A 21956-nucleotide genomic window follows, 5' to 3' on the forward strand; every position below is an offset into this window, starting at 1 on the left:
CCATGATTGAGTTAACAAGTTGTAACACATCGCAGCCGCCTGTCAACTTTAAGAAAAAAAATGTGCTTATTAACTGCTTTAAAGCAAACACCTGTGCATCCTCACTCCTGTCTCCTTGCCATAAAAAGCAGAGACAATGCCTTGCTTGCATATTTGAGGTTATAGGTAGCACACTGCTTATTGCACAGCAATGACCCAGGCCCTCAGCTATAAACGCCAGGCCTGCGTGGTGTTAGATAGTCTATTATCCCCAAAACAGGGACCAGGCTGGTCTGGTGGTCTGCTTTGTAATGAACATGTCTAAAAAATGTATCTTGTTCCCCTCAGCCCATGACTTCCCTAAAGGTAAACTAAGCCTTAGTACTCATGGTGGAGTCTACAATCTCTGTCTCATCCCTTCTTTCCCCAAGTTCCTGCCTACTATCTCACAACTGTTATTGACTTTTTACTTTGATTATACACAATAAATATGGGAGCATTTGAGAGACTCATGGATTTGGCTCCCTAATCCCTCTCGCTTTCTTTCCTTTTTCCGCAGTCTTGAGAAATTCATTCCGTGTCGGTAAGACTTCCGCCAGCCAGAACCCACAGTTCCAGGTGAGAAGGATGCAGGCTTTATCCCTCCTACCCGAGGGAGAGAGAGGAGATAATTGAGATATGCTCCCCTGTGGTCCCTTCCTGCCCCAGGGCCACTCCAGTTCACCTGCAGCCTTCTGGCCTCTGCTCACAGGGCCTCTGTCCCAGGATTGACCGCAGCCTTTTATTCCCTTGTCAACATTCCCTGTGCCTTTCAGAGGTTGCTCTCTTCTCTGCAATTCAACCCTGGCACGTGTGATGGTGGTCAGCGTGCTGATGGGCAGTTACTTGGGGACTCCCAGGAGCCATGCTGATTCTCCTGAGTCATTCGGGGTTACAGAACTGTCAAGCACTGCAGGAAGCCCATTCACGTGAGTTCAACACAGCATTACATCACTTTCATTTTATTTTTGAATTTTCAGTGGAGAAATTATTTGTAGCACACTGTTCCAGATTTTAGGCCCCCTGCTTTCCTCACCACCATTTCCTTGTTGGCTCTGGTGCTTGTTTTAAGAACCAGGTTTCTTCTCTGGTCATTTGTAGCAGCTGGGCTTGCCGAATCCTTGATTTGCATTTGAAGCAGAATGCTTCTTCGTGATGTCAAACTGATTTTCCTTGTCATGTCTGAATATTTCTTGTACACTCAGCAACAGTTTCAAGTGAAATGCTCTTGTCCAATTTCGGTTAACTAATATTTGCTGATCTCCTGCTTTCATGCTGAGGGCAGTTTCTTCTTCCTGTAATAAATGTTAGCAATTTGCATTTACTATGGAAGGTACTAATCCGAGGTGCTTTTGTTCTTAACAGTTTTAATACAAATCACCCATTAAAATGTACAGCGGATTTTACTCTATGCCCAGAAATGTGCATCCCAGTCAATCTTAGAATATTTTCTTCCCCCCAACAGGAAACCCAGTACGCATAAGCAGACATTATCAACTTCCCCATCCTCCCCAAGCCCCAGGGAGCCACTCTTCTGTCTCTGTGGATTTGCCTGTGCTGAACATTTCATGCAAATCGAGTCACTTCATGTAAGTGGAACCGTCTATTTTGACTGACTTCTTTCACACTGAGTAACGTTTTCAATGTTTGTCCACGTTGTGGCCTGGGTCAGTACTCTATGCTTTGCTATTGCTGAATAATATTTCACTGTATGGCTGGGCCCCTTTATTTACCCATTCATCACGTGATAGACATTTGGGTTGTTTCTGTTTTTTGGCTCTGAAAATTAATGGCGAAAAGTAATGGTGAATATTCCTGTAGGAGTTTTTATGTTAACATTTGTTTTCAGTTCTCTTACTTGTGTGCCCAGGAAGTAGAATTGCTGGATCATTCAGAAGCCAAATGTTCAACTCTCTGAGGACGTGCCAGGATGTTTTCCAAAGTGGTCACGCTGTGTTACATCCTCACCAGCAATGGCTGCGGGCTCTGCTTCCTCTGTGTCCTCATTAGTGCTTGTTAATCTTTTTTTGATTTTAACCTATTGTAGTGAATGTGAAGCGGTTTCTCCTAGTTGTTTTGACTTGATTTCCTTTAGAGCTAATGTTATTGAACACCGTTTCATTGTGCTTATTGGCCATTTGTATATTTTCCTTGAAAAATATCTTTTCAGATTCTTTTTTCATTTTTTAATTGAGTTGCCTTTTTATTGTTGAGCTGTGGAATTTTTTTTTTTGATACACAAATTCCTTATCAGATAAATGATTTGAAAAAATTTTCTCCTGAGTGTTGTTTTTTCACTTTCTGGATGGTGTCTTTTGAAGCAAAGTTTTAAAGTTTAATGAACTCCAATTTATCTCTGTTTTCATTTTTCCTTGTGCTTTTGGGGTAATATTTAATATCTGATGTATTTTATTAAAACTTGTATATATAAAATAACTTAATTCTTAGGACCGTTCTAGGAGATGGGTGCGGTTGTTGTCCCCAGTCTATGCATCGGAGACTGAGATGCAGAGAATTTGACTGACATATTAGTGTCAAAGCTACCCAGTGCTGTGGGAATTCAGACCCTCATGTTTTTCCCTAGCATCTGAGCTCAACACCACCATGCTCCAATCTTTCCAGGAAACGTTAATGAAACAATCTTTACTTTTTTGATTTCTTGTTAGATTTTTTTCTTATTGGGGACCTCAAATTCTCATTTTCTTTTCGGATATCAGTGTCGATTTATTTTAGGTCTCATGTAGGGAGAAGCATTGCTATCAGTTAACTTCTTTATTACTCACTCTCCAGTGATGATTGTTGCTAGTTGATCTAATCAAGTCATGCTTAAGTCTTTCCTGCTCATGACACTAACAGCAGAGTCATGACTTATAGAATGCTCAAAGAAGAAAGTACTTGATTGATTTTATTTTGCCAACCAATCAAACCAATCAGATAAAACCCTGGTGTTGACACAGACTATAAGCCCTCCAGAATAGGGTCACTGTCTTCATTGTGTTTCATTTGTTGGGTCACAGTGTCTGGATAGTGCCTTGCTGTCCAGCAGTTTTGTGAGGATACGGTGCTCGTGAATCATTGTAAGGACAGAATTTTGACAACAGACTGTGTTGTTCATTTCACGACGGGAAAGGTAATATAGAATTACTGTTCAGATCTGTTTTAAAATTAAGCTTTGAATTTTGAGAATAGTTCAAGAAGCCATACAAAGCTCTTTTTCACTAATTTTAGATCTATCTTAGACACATTATGTTTACATAGCAGAGTAACTTATCAAGTAGATTTGACAAAAGGAGTGTTATATTGATTATTTGTTTTAGTTGAAATATTCTACCAGGGATAAAGTCATAAGTGCCCATAAATGAACAAATATATTTGTATTTAAATGCAACATGGGAGCAGACTACATATGTTTCTATATAATATATATGACTGTGTGTTTTAATCTTTCTGTCAGTGTTTTAATAGTTTTTCAGCAATTTTGTAACTTTAGAATTCTTCTATGGAAATCACCCCCAATTCTAGTGCAGTTTGTACTGTGTATCCTGTCTTATGCATGGGATTCCACTGTCCCCTCAGTGAGGAATTTCCTCTCCTATTGTGTTAGGAGCAGAGTTAAAGGAACTGTGATTTCTAGGCCTTTGCTCTCCATGTGTTTGCAGTTGGCTCTCAGTCACGATTTTCCCTTTCCAGAGTTTTTATTGTTAAATTAGAATTTCTGAAAATAACTATTAATATGTTGCATTGGTCTCCCTAGAAACTTGACGTCTTTGTGCTTTTCAGTTTTCAATTTATGAAAAATGCAAATGCACTCTTGTTTTTAAGTTGTCCTTTTTCAATAGATATTTATCTCTTAATTGATAGAATAATTTTTTCCCAATGAATGAATCGGTGTGCATGTTTTAAAGGATAACTTACTTTTTATTTTTCTTATTGTAACAGTAATATTCATTGTAGAGAATTTAGTAAATAAGGATTAACACAGTAATAACTTCACAATGGCCTCTAATCTCACCTGGAGATACAGTTGTAAGGTTTGAAATTGAGAATTATAAGTCCTCTCAAATTTTTCTTTTTCAAGTACGTATTGGTTACTGAGATCCTCGAATTCCCATATGAATTGTAGCAGCAGATAGTCAGTTTCTGCAGAGGAGCCCGCTGGGATTGTGATCGAGACCACGTTGAATATACGGATCGCTCTGGGGAGCACTGCCATTCCAAGAGCACTTTCTTTTGATAGGGGAATGTGTGTGGAGTGTCTGTCCTGGTATTTAGGTCTTCTTTAACTTTTTTTTTCAACAATGCTTTGAGTTTACAGAGTATTATTTTACTTTAATTATCTTTGCCTTTATATTGAGGACAAGTGTGCAAGGTACCGGGATCAGAAGTGTATTTGAGCCCCGCAACTTGCTGCCACCATGGACGCTGCACTCTTGCTTCACCCGCTGTACAATCTTGCACAGAATACGACCTCAGTAACTCTCTCTTGAATGAATGATTATATGATTGTTGGATGATGCTTGAGAGTCCTTGTGATGATTTTTTTCCCCAGCCTTTCCCCAGTTCTTAACTATGCCCTTTCTCTTCCTAAACTCCAGCCTGGGTTTCAGCCTGCCTGTGGCATTGATTTTCCTTGTCTGTGGACTCTTCCTTTCACTGGTTCCCGATAATGTTACATGTGGGCTGTGGAAACTTGCTAGATGTCAAGAAAGAGCTAATCCATTGTAGGCCAGTATTTTTAGAGTTTGTTATTGTTTTATTGATTGAAATTAAATGAGGCTGCCCCCTGAGCCCTCCCGTGAGCACTTTTGACCTTCCTACAGCTGATACTGCTCTAGTTGCTGCATGTGCCCTTTCCCCAGCCTTGATTTTGTAATTGAATAAGTCACCATCACTGGAGCCCTCTCTTTAAAAGATAAAGAGAACATTTGCTCCTTTTCCCTGTTTGGAGACTTCGATGAGATGAGATCCCAGATAAAGAATGGAGCCCCACCTCTTTCTGATCCCCGCTGTTTCCGTTCCTTTCTTCAGGGGAAAAGAGTACAATTCAACAGTATAAAGATTGATTGTGAGCTAATGAGATAGACAAGACAACCGATCATTTATTAAATAACCTTTCATGATAGAAACAAATGTATTATACACACAAACAGCACACAAAGCACTGTAGTACCATGGTTACAATCGTGGGTCCGAGTTCGTGTCCTGCTCTGGAGAGACCAGTCCTGTGAGATGGAGAACTGGTAAGTCGGCTTAGCCTCTCCAGAACTGGTTTTCTGTCCTGCAGAGACGGGGCTCGCTAGGCGTCCCCCCCGTAGAGGTGCTGTGGGGTGTAAATGATGCACATGGGCAGCCTGAGCACAGCTGCTCATTCCTCTTAAGTGCAGGGTAGCATAGCTTTTGCGGTGATGGCTTTATGACCGCCCCATGTAGACTGTCAGTGCTCTGAAGGGATGCCTTGTGGTTTGGAGATGGGATTCTCACTTCTGTCAATACCCAAGTGTAGTGTTATTGGGCCCTGCTGATTTCAGTCTATTCTTTAGAAAGTACATATTGTAGATATATTTTTCAAGCATGCGTGCTTTTTTTCTTTTACTATTTAAAGTTCTACCCTCTCATCTCTTGGTATTACTTTTCATGGAATCCAGGAAACAGTCCTAAGCTACCTGCCTCTTCACACTTTTCCGTGGTGGTTTCCTTCCCTGATTAGAAGAGGGTTTTGCATAGGAAATTTTATTTGTTCCCCTTTTCTTGGAGTCTCTCTCTCTGTCTGCCCATCTCTCACCTCTCAATCTGTCCATTTCTCAACCCACTGCTTCTTCTGACATGTTCCAAAACGCATTTCAGGTAGCTTACAGAAGAACAGATACCAAATAAACAGGTGAGAAAATGGGGCCCAGTTCAGACAGTGAGGCTAGGAGGCGAGCCTGTGTGAGGATTGCAGGCGTGAGACACATGTCTCTGCCATGTGACTTATAAGATCGACAGCAGCAGTGTGCTTCAAGCTCCCAGCAGACACAGGGAAGCAGGATTTGAGGGAGATGCTTACTGGCTGTGAAATAAATAAGTGACTTAGGAGAAGCCCAGCCTTTCCAGCTACTAAGGCTTAGGAGAATATTTTGAGTGTCTTCCAAAATCAGAGTATGGCATCTTTTCTTTTTCAGAGTTCTATGTATAGTTGGTTACATTCTATACCTGGAAATTTCTCCAAAACTGCTTCCCACGTGAGTCCCATGGCTCGGGGATTGGGTGGTTCTGCTCATTGATGGGGGTTGGTCAGAAACAGAAAATGAGAGCCTCAAAGGGGCCTGGGATTTGTCAGTTATGTTTTGTCAGTGCTGTAGGGTTCAAGAAATGCTTTCACCGTTTCTCTCCATCTGAGGCGGCAGCGTAATCTCTTACCAGCATCAGGAGCTCAGGGCCACGGGATGGTGGGGGCTGACTGCACTGCCGTCAAGACAGCTGAGCTAGTCACTGCAGGTGTGGTTCTTTTACATACTGCATTTCATGTTCTTTACTAGAATGTTTCAACAGGGAGTTAATTAACTGAGTTAATTAACATTTAATAAATATGATCTTTGTTGAAAAGACAGTTATAGGCAGAATATAAGCTGTGAAGTCTTTAAAAACGGTTTCATTACTGAAATTTCATTTGGGGAGATACACGGTTTATCTTATATATGGCTCTCTTTTAAAGTAACAAAGAAACAAGACAGAAAAGGCAGAGGATGATTTCTGTTCTTCCTCTCGGCTTGCAGGTGCCCTCACCCCCAGTAGCATCAATCAAGACACCAGCACTGACAATGGCCGTGCTCAGAACTGCCTCAGCCCTGAAGACACTGCTGACAAATAGAAGGGGGCCACGCCCTGTTACAGCAGGTGCTCTCACTTTGTGGGTCCTTATGTAACTGCATGGTGTTAATCAGGATCGCCCGTCCTACATTGTGTGATGCTGCTGCTTTGTCTCCTAGTTACTTGTTTCTCTAAGTATTCTTGTATTATTCTCCAATGCATAGTACTACACACCCAAAAATGCTTTTTTCAGATGAAAAAGAATGTGCATTTAAAATAATAACTCTGAAAAGGGGGGCAAAAGAGGCTATCCTTGTCCCGCTATTCAAAGATAATAATTAAGACGTTAACGTATATTTTCATCAGTGTGGATCACCTCTGTCATAAAAAACCAGAGAGCACTCTGTGACTGTTTACTGTGTGGAAACCTCCATTTTCCATTTGGCTTTTTATATGTTTTTCTACAATATTCTATCTCCTCTGGCATGATTTTTGATGACCAGTATAGCATTCTGTCTTGTGGAGGCATTGTCAATTTTACTTCGGACTTAAATAAACTTTTAAATTCCAAGTATACTTAACTGAAATACTGAAAAGAGAACTGTGGTGGTACAGGAAGGCCCTACCTCCCTTCCCCTTATTTCCGAAGAGTAAAAACTGTTGAAAATTTGATATATATGTTTCATGACCTTTATGCCTATGACATACATATATACACACATATGAGAATTCCATGTATACGTGTGTGTATATATGCTTTATTTAAAAATGAGACCATACTATATGTTTTTCTGCAGCTCGCTTTAATCACTCAGGTGTATATCATAGACGTCCTCCCACTCCAGACTCACCCGGTCCTTTCAGATAGAGTGGAGGGGTCTCCTGATTTGCGGGTGTGGTCTCTTTCCCACGCACACCTTTGGTGAGAGAATGCTGTGGACAAGGCCCTGGACCACGGCGAAACGCTGGCTCCCTCATTGCTCGCAGCTCGTCGTGATTTACCGCATCATTGTCTTGATGGTGGACAGTTAAATTTTCTCCATTTTCCACTGTCAGAAAGGATATTTGACTGGCATCCTTCTTGTACAGACATTCCTGTGATCTTTTATGAGTATTCCCTTAGTTAAGGCTTCTGGAAATTTAGTCCCTGGATGTGACATTTACATTCATCACAGACTCCATTCAAGTAACTCTAGAAATTCCTTCCATAGGGGAATGAAAAGATGCACAATTACTTATGTAACCAATTCTCTATTGCTGGATATGATTTCACTTCAGTTTTTCTTCCCACCATTGTAAACAGTGCTGTGTAAATGCCCTGATGGGTACATCTTTTTGGACCTAATTTGTTTTTTCCTAAAGGAAACGATTCCTAGAAGTGGTGTTGAGTCATTGTGTACGTACGTTTTTCAGAGTTTACATATCCATTGACATGTCGTCCTCTGAAAATGTCGCTCATGGTTTCTTCTCCCACAGATGGACACTAGATAGAATATCTTTTAAAAATATTTGCCAATATGATGAGCAAAAGTGCTTTTTCATTGTTTTAGTTTGCATTTGATGACCAGTGAGGTATTGAGCATTTTTCACTCATTAGCCATTTGACTTTTTTAAAATGAATGATTCCTTTTATCCTTTGCACACATTTAAGTGGGGGAGCTTCTTGTTGGTTTGTGACAGCTCTTTGTATGTTATGAACATTAACTTCTTGTCTTCAACAACATGTATCACAGAGCTTTTTCTTGTCATTTCTTTCCTTTCATTTTGTTTAGGAGGATTTTTATTTTGGTAGTGTCTCAACATATTCTTATGATAATAAATGTATTCCTTATGTGTTTTATCTTTGAAATTATTCTTAAAAATAATTTCTTATACTGGAATAAATCTCCTCTGTAGGTTTTTTTTAATCTCTAAGATGGAGATGATAATAGTACTTGTTAATGTAAGGGTAAGTTGAGTTAATAAGAGCAAAGTGTTGTATTTGCTGTTATTAGTACTTTTTTATATTTACATCACTGTCTGTAAATTATCTTGTGGTCCTTATGAGAGGAATAGTATTTATTCTTTCTAGGTGATTGTCTGATTGTCTCAGGACAATTACTGAAGTCATACTTTTCTCTTTGATTTGAAATCCCACCTTTACAAAATACTTGTGTACACTAGAGTCTCTTTTTGAGCTCATGGTTCCCTTCTGTCAATCTGCCTTTCTTACCCCAGCACCATAACTTACATATTGTAAAAATTTATTTAATAATTGGCAGTCTGAATTTTTTTCATTCTTTTCTTCCATCCCAAATTTTCTTGTCTAGTATTATGATTTTATTATTCCTGAAGAATTCCAAAATATTTTGTTCAAGTTAAAAAAAATCAGATTGGAGTTGTCATGGGAGTTTTCAGTAAGTTTTGAATTATTCTGATGAGAACTTACATCTTTACAAAACTGCTTTCCTCCATGCAATTTGTTGATGTCTCTACATTCTCACCTCTTACTTTACCCCTCAGTACAGCCCTGAAGTTTCTCCATTTAGAACATGGGCATTATTTTTTAACTTATTCCAGATTATTGTTTATGTTTTTGTCAATTTTGTAAGTGAAAATTTTTTGCTATTATATTTTTAAACGCTTAAAACTGAAATTTAGAAAGGAAGATTCGGTTTGTAAATACTCACTTTGTATTTTGTCATTTAAAATTGTAAGTATTAAGTAGTTGTTCCAGAATCCTTTCTTTTTTGTTTTTAAAAATTTGTGTCGAAGATTCTCAAAATGTTCATAGCTAAGTAGTATAGGTGGGGAGACAGATGGAGAGAGGTAGTGTGGCTCATGTACAAACTGTGAGCAGTTTCATGGCTGCCTTTAGGCTGGAGAAACCACAGAAGAGCCCAGGTTAGACAAGGAATGGCTTTGTATGCACTTGAAAGCCAGCTTTCCTGCCTGTATGGTGAAGCCTGGTGGGCGTGGCAGGTAGATGATCAAGGTCTGATCAAGGTCATTTGCTGCACAGAGCGCTGTGTCTGTGAGAAATGGTGACCATTGCCATGGCAAATGCTTGGTGCCAGGAACAATGCAGGGGAGCTGGGGAGCCTGTGTTAAGGATTTTCCAGTCCTGGGAGTGGGAAGATCAGACTCTGCATTCAGATCTGAGTTTGAATTAATCCTCTTTAGTTTACTGGACCTCTGACTTTTGTCAAGTTATGCATCCTGTTTGAACTCCTGCTTTGTTGTCTCTCAAAACAGAAGAATTACAGCCTGCTGCTAGAGTGTTTGATCAGGGTAAATGATTTGTGTCTATAAGATGCCACGTACAGTCACAAGCTCAGTGAGCAATGAGCTGTCCCCTCTTCTCCTGCAACTCAGTGCTCGATAAGTCATCAGCAGAAAGCGAGTCCCTAATTTGTATGTGGTGCAAGGAAGAACAAAACTAACGTCTTGCCTTTCCCTGGCAGTATTCTTAGTTCTTTGCTTCATGTACCTCTTTCCTCCTTCACTCTCCCCTTTCACCTCCTCCACCAAGAGCCTGAGACTCTCTCAAACACTAGATTCAAATTATTTAAATGGTGGCTCATTCCCATGAAATGACAGTGACTTAAAAAAACTGTACACATCCCAGAATTCATTGTATTTGATTTACACACACACACACGTGCACACACACACACACACACATCAGGCTACCTCCCATTTGCTGAGGGAGAAGGGCCACTTTTTCTGAGTTTTCATTTACTCAGCGTGAGAGCAGTCTCTTAAGCAGAATTTCACCTGGCTTCGTGCATGGTTTTTTAAATTGGATTTCTGCTTTTTGTCCATAAAAATATTCTCCTATTAGAAGACAGGAAGTGGAGACATAGATATTCTGCTGAGATATTGGTGTTATCATATTTGAGTTTTAATGGACATAAGGTGGCATAGAGTCATACATTATTATGGATGAGAATCCATGATGATGTAACTTAGACAAGAATCTGGGTCTCCTGCCATCGTGTCCACGCAGGTGAAGAGGCAACTGGGTGGGGGATGGCAGGGAAACTTCTTGCTTGAGTTCCAGGTTCTTGTTAGTTTTCATTGCTCAGCTGCCTTTAGTTTATGTCCATGAGGCCTCTCATGGAAAGGTCACTATGTCCTGAGAGACTGAGTTACTAATCAGCAGAAAGCTCTGGACCCACTCATATTTTCCAGAGTTTTTCTGCTGACCTGCTGACACTTTATATAAATGAGACCTAACAAACTACTGGATATAAAATCCTTATTGTTATCATTTGCCCTCGAGTTCCATAGGAATGGGGTGCTGTCTCAGGCTGTCTAAGGCTAGATCTGAACAAAGATAGGGTGATAGGCTCTACTGCTGGACCCTCCCCAGTCAAATGGGATTTCCACCTTAGTTTTTAGAATCAGGCAGATGAGTTCAATTCTTATCTTTACCAGTTATTAGCTTTGTGACCTTGGGGAAATAACTACTTTTTTGGTTCCAATTTTCTTTATCTGTAAATAAGTTCAGTATTTATTTTAGGGTTTTTGTTTTAGAATTGAATGTGCTAATTCCCTAATTTATTCCTAAAATACTGATCACATGGTTCTATGCTGGTGCCTTAGTAGTTGATTGCTAAGGGACTCAACAGTGAGAATGGGGGTGGAGCCCCCTGGATCATACAGCTTATATTCCAGGATATGCTTGTAAAAGACAAGATTGCAGTGGATTTTTAGTAAATGTCCATTCCTTTCCTAATCCCCATTGATTGTGTATATATCTTTATACTAATATATGAACAATTTTTTGCAGTTTAAATCTCTTTGTAGTATTTAAAGAATGTAACTATAACAAAAATACGTGAAATAAAATGACTTGACTTTTATTTTCCTTTCAATAAGCAAAACAAAATAAAATAGAAAAGAAAAGAAAAAGTATTGAAGGAGTAGAAATAATTTTATTTCCGTGGAATCAACTCCCTATGTTAGGTTTTTCCATTGTGTTGTTCAACATCATATAAAATTGACAGGTTGTGACTTCAGTGTTGATAGCTAGGTGAGTATAGTTTCTTTTTGTGGTTGTCTTTGATGAATTATTTGCACTAGATCATAAATGATGTGCATGTTACATATTGGAAATGAGGAAACATTGGAGACATACTACCTCCAATGCAGTCATTTTGTTACTGAGTCCAAACTCGTTCTGCTCGCCACATGACAGGCCAATAAACCGGGAGATGAGGTGTTGGAGCAAGGAATAGTGACTTCACTTGCAATGCTGGCAGACCCAGAAGACGGCAGACTGATGTCCTGGAGAACTATCTTCCCCAAGTAAGAATTCAGTCTCCTTTTATACTAAAAAGGGGCGGGGTTGTGGTTGGTTGTTGCATACTTCTTGCTTTATGAATTGTTTGTCCTTTGAATCCGCTGTTCTTGCAGCTGTCCATGTGGATCAAATCATGGTACCCCTGTAAAACCTCCAAAAAAACAAAGGCTATTGTCTATTATGCAACTTGCCATCTCTACAGAAGTGCAGATGAGCTAACATTTTTAAAGATCAGGGCCAGGAGAATAGGCTTTCCTGCAGATTTCAGGCTAAAGGCAACTTTCTTTTTCAAATGGTGCAGAGCTACCAAGTCTGAGCCTAGGAAACAGGGCACAGGTTTAAACTCAAAGGAACAGATTTAACATAGGGTAAAAACTGTACATTTTATTACAATTCCGTTTCCAGCTTCATAGATAATATTAGTAAGAAATACGAGCAATTTTGTATTTTTGCTTCTTAATAACCGATAAGTGTACCAACTATATTTTGTGAGCAGGGATGCTGTGCAGGCATTGGGGTGACAGCAAACTCTTGTAGGGGGTGGCCGACCCTGCAACATCTCTGATGCCCCGTGAGTGTTGGTGAGGGTCCCCGTAGCCAGGGGCTCTCTTCAGGAACCAGCATATGGGCATTGACCTCTGGAGACCTCTTTTTCGGCTGCAGGAATTTTTTTCAGATATTGAGATTGAAAAATCATTCCAGCTGGGAATAATTAGGGAAAAAAACAAAAGGAAAAGGGTTTGGAGTAGAGTAGAAGAGTAGGACATAAGATCACGGAGCCTGAGTGCTTGACAGCGGGGCCTTGGGAGAGAGGGGAGCAGAGGTGGGGAGGGGCCTGGCTCCAGAACCAGCTCCTGTAATTGCCCCCGCACGCAAGCCACATAGCTTTAAATTGGCCTGGGCCACCTCTCTGGGCTGGATATCACCCTGGGCAGAACCGTGGTATCTGTAAAGTAAAATGACTTCACAACTATTGCACAGAGCTGCAGGTGTAAGAGAGCCTAAGCCTGTCTCAGAGTGCAGGGGACAAGCGGAAAGGAATGGCAAAATTTCCACTGATAATTGAAATTTTGTTAAATAGCCTGCTACAGTTGTTTGCATCACTTGAATGAATGCAGGCATATTTCTGTGGGCATTTATAGGTTCACTGAACCCCACCAGCCCCTCTTGCCCCCATCGGAGATGGGCTTTCTCAAGCACAGTGCCCCTCCTGCTTGGGTGGAAAACGCTGCTGGTCCTTGCCTGGGGCCGGGCTGCTGCAGGGCACTGAATCCCCGAGGCACGGCCTGTGAGACACGACAGGAACATCTCTGCTCTTGACTGGGTGCCTCCGTTTCCCCTGCAGTGTAAAAATGCCGATGACTGAGTTAGAAGCATGCTTCCAAGCTGTCCATGTCCTTGGCATCCAGAAGCGGAGCCTGGAAGCTTTCGAATTTATCCAGAATGCGGTTTACATTCACCTTCAGCAGGTGAGTGTATGTCCTTACACAAGTGGAGGAATTACTGCAGTTTTCCTGGAACTTTCTCACTACAAGTCCATTTGATTTTTCTGTGCTAGGATTCAGTATGGCCTGCTAAAAACTCTGGAGTGAGATCTTGAAACCCTGATGAAGAGCATTATTTATTTCATTTCTCTATATGATACTCTCTTACTTTTAAAATTCAGAATTTTTGGTTGTTTCAAAAATTTTTGGGGGGGTTGGAGAATCATGTTTGCTCTTACCTTCTTTGCAACCTGTTGCTTTGTGCCTCTCACCTGTCTTCTGTCACTTGTGAGGCGGTTCCATTTGTGACCCTGTCCGGGTTGTTCATGTTATAAAACATAAAGCCTGTAAAAGTACAGTCCCTTTTCCTCCGAAGACATTCCACAAATACTCCTTTAACCTGGGTGTGGTTTTAAGAAGACAGAATCTTTAGAACATGTCCTTGCAGGTTGCTAGTGCAAAATCCCAAAATCAATAGTCTAGCTCAACATCTAAAATCTTTCTAATTTACCTTGGAATTGTATGGATAATTGAAGCAGTTTGCTAAGAACTCAGACCAGGTTTAGAATACAGGCTGGTGTAGCTCAGCAGGTCCTCCCAAGCTGATGCTCTGCCAGAGGGCGGGGCCGAGGGGAGAGGGCGGGGCCGAGGGGAGAGGGCGGGTCCTGCCCTCCCTGAGGTGACAATTTCATGGCAAAGACTTTCACCTGGTGAAGAACTTGGAGTTTCTTCTAAGAAGAGTGGGTCTGAAAAGAGTCCAAAAAGCGCGGGAGTGACAAAGTCCCATTTGTCTCAAGTAGGGGAGAGTGGCTGTGGGGCCACGTAGGAGACTCGTGAGTCCAGGTGGGCAGTGTTGGTGGCTTCCACTTGAGCGGTGGGACGCTCAGTGTTTAAAAGCGAACATATTGAAGGCATGTTTAGATGGTAAAAAGGAAAGGATGAAGGCTGTCTGTGAATGTAGGATGGAGTAAGGCCCAGGTTTCTGGGTGGATTAATGAGGTAAATGATGGTCCTTCTGTGCTCTGAGGAGGGAAAGTTGCAGAGGGAGTTCTGCGGAAATCTGATGAGTTCAGCTGTGGGTAAAGTGAAAGGTTGTTAGATGTGTAGTCTGGGAGCTCAGGTGAGAGCCAGTAGTGAGTAGGGGGAGGTGAGAGGGACTTTCAAATAATTTTGTATTGTGAACATACAAATAAGTATGAGTAATGACACATTTAACACCTCTATATTCTGGATTTAAAGCCCAGTAACATTTTGCTATACTGACTGCAGAGGTTCTTAATATTTTTTAATAGAAATAAGTAGAAACAAAATAGTGGAGTTAGTGAGCATCTTAGAGTAGATGTGTGTCCTTGTATGTATTTTTATACCTCATCTGTTTATAACCATAATCTACAAAAAGTTATCTTGCTTAGCATAAGAGTTAAACACAGGGACGTGACACACATTGTTGGGGGTTGAAGCTGATCTTCTCGGGCAAATTATGGACCCTCTCTTTGCCTTAGTTGCATCGTCTGTGACTGCCCCAGGGCCCCTCATCACAGCTGATTTCCTAGAGTAGATGTTGGGAGGGAGGCTGCTGAAGGGAGTAAGAGGTGGCAACTGCTAGGGATATTGAAGAGAGACAAAAACAGATTAAAGCCGATAAACTGAGTACAAATACCCTCTAAATAGAAGGAATCCCGCAGTGTTTTGAGCCGCTTATCATAAGGGAAAGAAAATCACGTGGATCCAAAGCTCTTGAGCATATGAATATTGTGGGTGGGAGGGTGTCATTATAAAAGTGTTGAGAAAAGGCCTCTTTGTTTTCCTTGACATTACCAGTAAGGATGGGGAGCAGAAGCGAAACCCTCTGCTTCACAGTTGAAGGTGCTGTTTTGTGGGAAACTGACCAAAGTTTGGAAACCAGTCATCAGCGATGCTGGCAAATGAAGAGACTTCTGGATTGGGTGGGGCACTTGCTGTGACTTCCAGGTGACCTGCTGGCTGGGGGCTGTGTGGCGGGCAGTAGTTTTGCAGGGTAGCCCGGGCATAATCCCTGGCTCTGATGCTGCTGGTCTGATTAACAGACCTGGGCGCACACTGTCCTAATGGGGCAGCTCGGGATGTGGCCCTGCCATGCTGAGAGCGAGAAGAGGGCTCCCCTGAGGAGGTGTCCCTGTGGAGAGTGGAAATGTACTCCTGCAGGGGAGGAAGAGCCTCTGAGCAGCGGGCCGGATGCACAGGCAAGACCAGCATGAGCACTGATGTTTCCGGGAGCCGGAAGTCATACAGTGGCCCAAACGGCCTTGTTCCTGAGAGACTGGAGGGAATAGATGCTGAAAAGGCAGGCTAGGGTCAGACCCTGTGGTGGGTTATGAGTGACAGGAGAGGATTGTTCAGGCAGGCATGAGACAATCCTGTGGGCGTCCCAGCTGGGGCGTCACGCCGAAGGGAAGAGCAGAGTTATAGACTTTGCCACTTATTAGCTGTGTGACTTTAAGCAATATCACCCCACCTCTCTCTAAATATATCTTCATCTGTAAAGTGACACAGTGACAAGGTCGTGTCATCAGAAGTATTAGCTTAGCTCTGATCCTCTTTGTCGACTCCTGTCAGTGCTTCCCTGCAAGGTTCTGCAATGGCTGCTTTTACTCTGAGACAGGAGGGCGTAGAGGGACACTGTAATACCCGAGGGCAGGAAGGGGTTGCTTTAAAAGCAGACATGTAACAGCCTGCAGCTGCAGACCTGCAGGCAGTTTGGTTGACGGTCCTTGAGAGGACTTTGGAGGCCTTAGCGTCGTCTTAAGTCTTGTTTCCCCTTGGGGACCGGATTTGCCTTTGGGGATTGATGTTGAAGATTTGAGCTTCTGCAAAGCTGTTTTCAGAGATGGGTATATACGTAAAATATCATATAAAATAAAATGATTTATTTAACGAGTGCGAATTTGTAGCTGTTAGGAACAGCTCTGTTGGCCTGGTCTCCACGGGGGACACCAAGTGTCAGCAGAGCGTGCAGGAGGGCAGGCAGCCTGCAGTGCTTCTGCGGGGTGTTCTCCCCAGCAGGGCGCTCTGCTGAGTTGAGTCTTCTACGAGTTTTGTTGCCAGAGGAGCAGACAGCAAATTAATGAGTTCTAGAGGGATTGTATAATGACAGGAAGAAATAGGAACCCGGAGATTTTCCGGACTAAAACACGCTTTGGTTCCTGATTCAGTGTGTTCCATTACAGAATTGATGAGTTGTGTCTATTCTGGAACGTCATTGAAATAAACGTTCAGCCTATATGTTAAGGGCTTTGTTTTATTTGGCTGGAGGACTCGAGCCGGGATGACAGCCTCTCAGATCACTCTGAGGGACTGCTCCCAAGAGGTAGGGGAGGAGCTAGGATATATAGAAGCTTACAACAAAGACCAGGTAATTGGAACAATAAAACATTGCTTGTTATCTAAAGAAAACCAGATATATCAAGTTCAAGTATTTACTGCTTTTCTATGTATGGTGAGAAGCAAACATTTGGGTCATTGAATTCATTCCTTTGGCAATCCCCTGGCTATCTAGGGCCAGTATCCTGTCCTTTCTTACTCTGAGTCTGCTCAGATGGCACCACTGTGAGTGGCTGAGAGGCCGGGCTGTAGGCATGTACTCGCTGGGGGTTGGCAGCAGCCGCTGATGACTCGGATTCAGCATTCTTTGTTTACTGTCATGGTTGCAGTATTTTCATGCACATTGTAGTATTTTCATTCACAGTGCTCCCACTTGGTCCTAAATTCGACCAATATTTTGAGAGAAATTTCATGACCAATTTTGTCCCACGGTGCTAGGATGGCTCATTCCTAGTTCAGGTGAAGAATCTTCTGAGTTGCCATTCAAGGTGTTAGTTTCTTTTGTCAGGCCCTGTTGATACTAAAAGTTCTCTGGATCACCTGTCTTACTAGTCTATTATGATACAGAAAGTGTTTACACATCTTTGCTCATTCCCATACCTAGAATCACACTATTATATTTATTTTATTCAGGGTTATAAATTTTATCTGTTTCTTCAAGATGTTTAGCCATCATCAATCTTGTGGGCCTAGTTACACATTGGGAATTGTAACAGACGACAATTTTATAAAATAGACAGGATATAAGTAATACAGCTAGTAACGTTAATAAAGTCACGAGTAAGAATTTAATAGTCGAGAAGTTGTATTTTTGGGTTAAAATTTTGCTTGTGTTTCTGAGTTTGATCCTATGAGAAAGTTCATATTTATGGTCAGGGTCAGAGCAGGTATTAATTGGCCAGTTGAAATCTCCCACCTTGTAAGATCAACAGTGGCCTAAACAGAACTATAAATTCTTTTTAGAATAACGTTTCTGAGGGCTATCTAGTTAGAGCCTTGGAGTAGGGAAACCCACCAAGGTAACACAGAAGTACTAGACATAGGTAATTTATCATAAACTTAACAAGTGGAGTAGTTCATAATCAAAGGTTGGAGAAATTATCAAAGTAATTGGTATACAGTCCTGGTCCGGTGTCTTGGGTCAGCTGTCTAGCTCAGATGTCATCTTCTTCTCATCCTGGTCTGGTAGCTTTTTCTCCATTTGGGCATTGTTTTCAGGGGAGCAGCACTCGATAGGCCAGTGCAGTGCAGGGGATGTTTCAGATAGGAAATGAATCGGAGACTCCGTTTCCTTCAGCTTTGGTGTGTATGGTCTGGTAAAGAGTACCTGAAAAAGGGTCCTTCCATTCAGGTTGGAGACAGTTCTTTAAGTCATGCCTGTTGCAGTATGTATAACCCCTGGCTGCAGGTCATGGGGCATTGGAACTTTACCCAAGGATAGATTTCTGAGCTTCAGAAACAAACCTAGAGTATCTTTTTCATAATTCAATTAAACCGTACAGTAATGTGACATAACAGCAAGGAATGATCTGGGAAGTGTCTTAGTAAATATGGACCTCAATTAACAAAACTAGAATTTAATATCCACTAAAATATAATTTATTTTCTCTCTTAAGTTACCCTCAGTTTTCTCAAATATAGCCAAATCAAGATTAATTTTTTACAACTTAAGTCTGATTATTTGATCATATAGGCTTTTTTAAATTGGCTGTGTTGGAAGTTTTAATACGGAGTCTCAGGGTAGAATGTTAAGGTTTGCTAAGGCCAAGAAAGCCACGTCAAGGCTTTTCATGGGTTTCTGCCTTACAGATTTAGGTAAATTCTTTTCTCTTTAAAATCCTTAAAATATCTTTATACTCCTATATCTGTTAGGAGATGATCTCCCTAATTTGTTTGATAGAGCCACTGGGGACCTAAGTGTTTTTAGTCTCTTGAGGGATCAGATAGAGAGAAAAGATAAGTGTTCCAAGTGTGATTACATAGGTATAATTTATCAAATTGCTGTGAACCATAACTAGCTTAAGGAGAAGAGATTCTTTACGTCTGGGAAACAGGTTAAAAGCCAGTAGTATTTCAAACAATATCAAAAATTATAACCATATTCAGCTGGTTAATCAGTCCCATGTAACTAATTCTTTTAATGAGAGTTTTCATTAGAACTTTAAAATTTCTTACCCAGTTTAGTTCAGTGCTGTAGTTTGAAATTTATTAGAAATCAGTAAATCTCCTTGAAGAGAAAGCATTTTGCAAAACCATCAGAAGAAAACAATTAACTGTCTATAAATGACAAAAATTTAAAAGCATGGTTAAACACCGTTACACTATAATCAATAAAGAAACCTGTTCACTATACCCATAATTATCACTGGTAACATTTCAGATATGCCAGAATTTTCGGGAGTCCATGTAATTTCTACAATACCTATATTAATAATATTTCTCATTCAATATAACCTTAGAAGTTTTATGATTCATTTGACAATTCCATGTTATTTAAAATACCAAATGAAATTTTATAGTTAAAAATCTCTCTTTGGGATGTTTCAGGGGCCTTCTGTAGCATCCCAAACTTAACTGGAGATTAAAAGAATTTTAATTAATTAAATTAATTTTTATTTAATTAATTAGAATTTTATATTTGGGGAGCTTTGTGAAAGATTTCAGAACACTTGATCAGATAAACATATAGATCACTGTAAAGTAGTACTAATTCATTAACAAGAAAATATGTCAAATGTAAAGGCAGAACAGATCAGCTAAGTGGTATAAGAAGTTTTACAATCTGTTACTGAAGGTGGATTAATATTTTAAGAAAATTTTTTCCTCTTAACAGAGAGAAAACCAAATCTAATCTTGTTCCAGCTAACTTCTAAGATTCATTTACGTTGCCCAATTTGTTTCTAAACTTAGCCAATTCTGACCATGTACAAAACTCTTCCCTCAGGGTTCCTTTTCCACAAGCCTTCCACAGCTTTCTATACTTATATTAGTGTGTCCCTTATTTTGTCTTCCATTCAGAGGTAACCAGCTTCAGGAGAAAGTCACTATTTTTCATTAACAAAGTATTATTCCATTCTTACATCTTCCTTTACGCATTTATATTACTTTCCTAGGATACTGAGATCATTCCCTTACTAATAGAGACTATTTCAGTGTGGCACCAACCATTTATTAATATTTCTATATACCTTTAGTTTCACTGTAAGAGGAAGTCAAATGTTAAGTAATTCGTATTTCAATGTTATTTTATCTGAAAATGGCATAGCTATTTAATAAAATCTTGTCATTTAACTTAATTTAGCACACCACTAGAATTTAAAGATACCAAACACTTAGAGATTATCTTAAACATACATTTTAAAAATATATTTTAAATATTTACCCAAAGCTCTCATCTCATTTGCATTTAATTTAATTAAAATTTTACCACAGCACATTACTTTTATTTTTTTTTTTTGACAAATCTGCAACAGATATAACAGGATCTTATTTGACTTTCATTAAACCTAGGTACAGTAAAGGTATTATACATAATATTGATGACTTTAAAGATGTCTATATTAATTAGAACATACTTAAACTAAACAATATCAAATATTATCTTAATATTGAATATTTTCCATTTCACATGACGCTGAAAGTCAATTTGTTCAGTTGTTATTTTAAAAATACTTAATGTTTAAGCTCTTATATTTTTACGTCAATTAAGCAGAGCTCTATGACTTTGAATTATTTTTCTTTAGCAGTAGAAATATCTCACTTCTATAATGTGTACACAGTCTTATAATCAGAAAAAAGCTAGAGATCTCATAGCTTCACTTTAAAACTTACTTATAAGATAGGTTTAATAATAGTTGGAGTAAGCTGAATTTGCTTGCTCAAATCACTAAGGCTTACTATTTATGAAACAGACAGTTAAAATTTCTTCACAAAGGCTGAAGGACCCTTCAGAGTTCTGAGTTCTAATATGCCAAAAATTTCTTGGCCTTAAGGATTATTTCGTTGAGCTAATTAGACTCAGTCCTAGGTCACTGTTTGTTGTATTTATATTTCTGATGTGCAAGACAAAGACACTGTCTTCCAGGTCCCCAGAGAACTGCTCTCTCACCCATGCCGTATTTTATCTCCTTAAATGGCATTTTTGTATCAGTGAGAAGAGCTGTAAACAAAGAATTCCATGTTTTAAAACATTAAGGCTTACTTAAATATGTCTTCCAAAACTTGCATAAGGCATTTAGTAAGATCTCTTTTCCTTGTGTTATAAGTTAAACCCAGGGTAAACCTGTATTTTTTTATTAGCCACTCAAATTAGTTTTTAGTTTTACATTATATTGGACGGCTTATGTAACTATATTGGTTTATTTTAATTTGTTCAATTAATATTTTCAGAGGGACAGATATGTGCCTAGCCTTATAATACCAAGAAGGGGAAGTGTTTTTCCTCTTAAACATACGTATCCCACAACATAAGCAAAAGTTTTGTATAAAGACCATTTAAATATACCAATTTCACAAACTTTTATCTCAATTTTATTAAATCTTATACCTTTAATTTTTATATTTATTAAGTTTAATCAATAATTCTTATTTCTAGAAGGAGTGCCAGAAACCTTTTTTTGTGTGTGTGTGCATTGTATATAATTTTATAGAAGTCTCTAGGATGCCCAAGTTTCAGCCAAAGAGCTTAGGCACTTCTCAGTTTTTAATTTCATTAATTGGTCTGTTATCCCAATTATTGATCAAGTATTTCAGTCTATATATACATATATTTCAAACTGTGGTAAGTAAAATGGGCTTGTTTGAACTTTAGTCTTGGGGGGGAGTAGGTGAACTCTTTGGCCCTTTTTTTTTTAACTTTACGTTGTGTAGTATCAAAACCCTGTATGTAAATCCAAAAATGTCCATTTTATATATTTGATTCAAAATAACCATATAAAAATATTTATCCTTTTGGGATAAGCCACTTAATTTTTTTTTCGACATTTTTACAATCATTTTTCCAGTTATTCAACCTAATT

At 39.8% G+C, this 21956-nt stretch overlaps 1 protein-coding gene across 1 annotated transcript in view; it reads left to right on the forward strand.

The window, feature by feature from the left end:
- Nucleotides 1-21956, forward strand: part of LOC140693510 (uncharacterized) — a 58932-nt gene that overhangs the window by 23952 nt on the left and 13024 nt on the right. The window contains exons 6-13 of the mRNA XM_072957330.1: nucleotides 539-597; nucleotides 795-947; nucleotides 1484-1607; nucleotides 6180-6239; nucleotides 6338-6495; nucleotides 6774-6894; nucleotides 11990-12099; nucleotides 13440-13563. Of these exons, the coding sequence (XP_072813431.1) occupies nucleotides 539-597; nucleotides 795-890 (155 nt within the window). The 3' untranslated portion in view covers nucleotides 891-947; nucleotides 1484-1607; nucleotides 6180-6239; ... (2 more) ...; nucleotides 11990-12099; nucleotides 13440-13563. The remainder of the gene's footprint in view (nucleotides 1-538; nucleotides 598-794; nucleotides 948-1483; nucleotides 1608-6179; nucleotides 6240-6337; nucleotides 6496-6773; nucleotides 6895-11989; nucleotides 12100-13439; nucleotides 13564-21956) is intronic.

This window comes from Vicugna pacos, unplaced genomic scaffold (assembly GCF_048564905.1).
Source record: "Vicugna pacos unplaced genomic scaffold, VicPac4 scaffold_19, whole genome shotgun sequence".
NCBI classification, from domain to species: Eukaryota; Metazoa; Chordata; class Mammalia; order Artiodactyla; family Camelidae; genus Vicugna; species Vicugna pacos.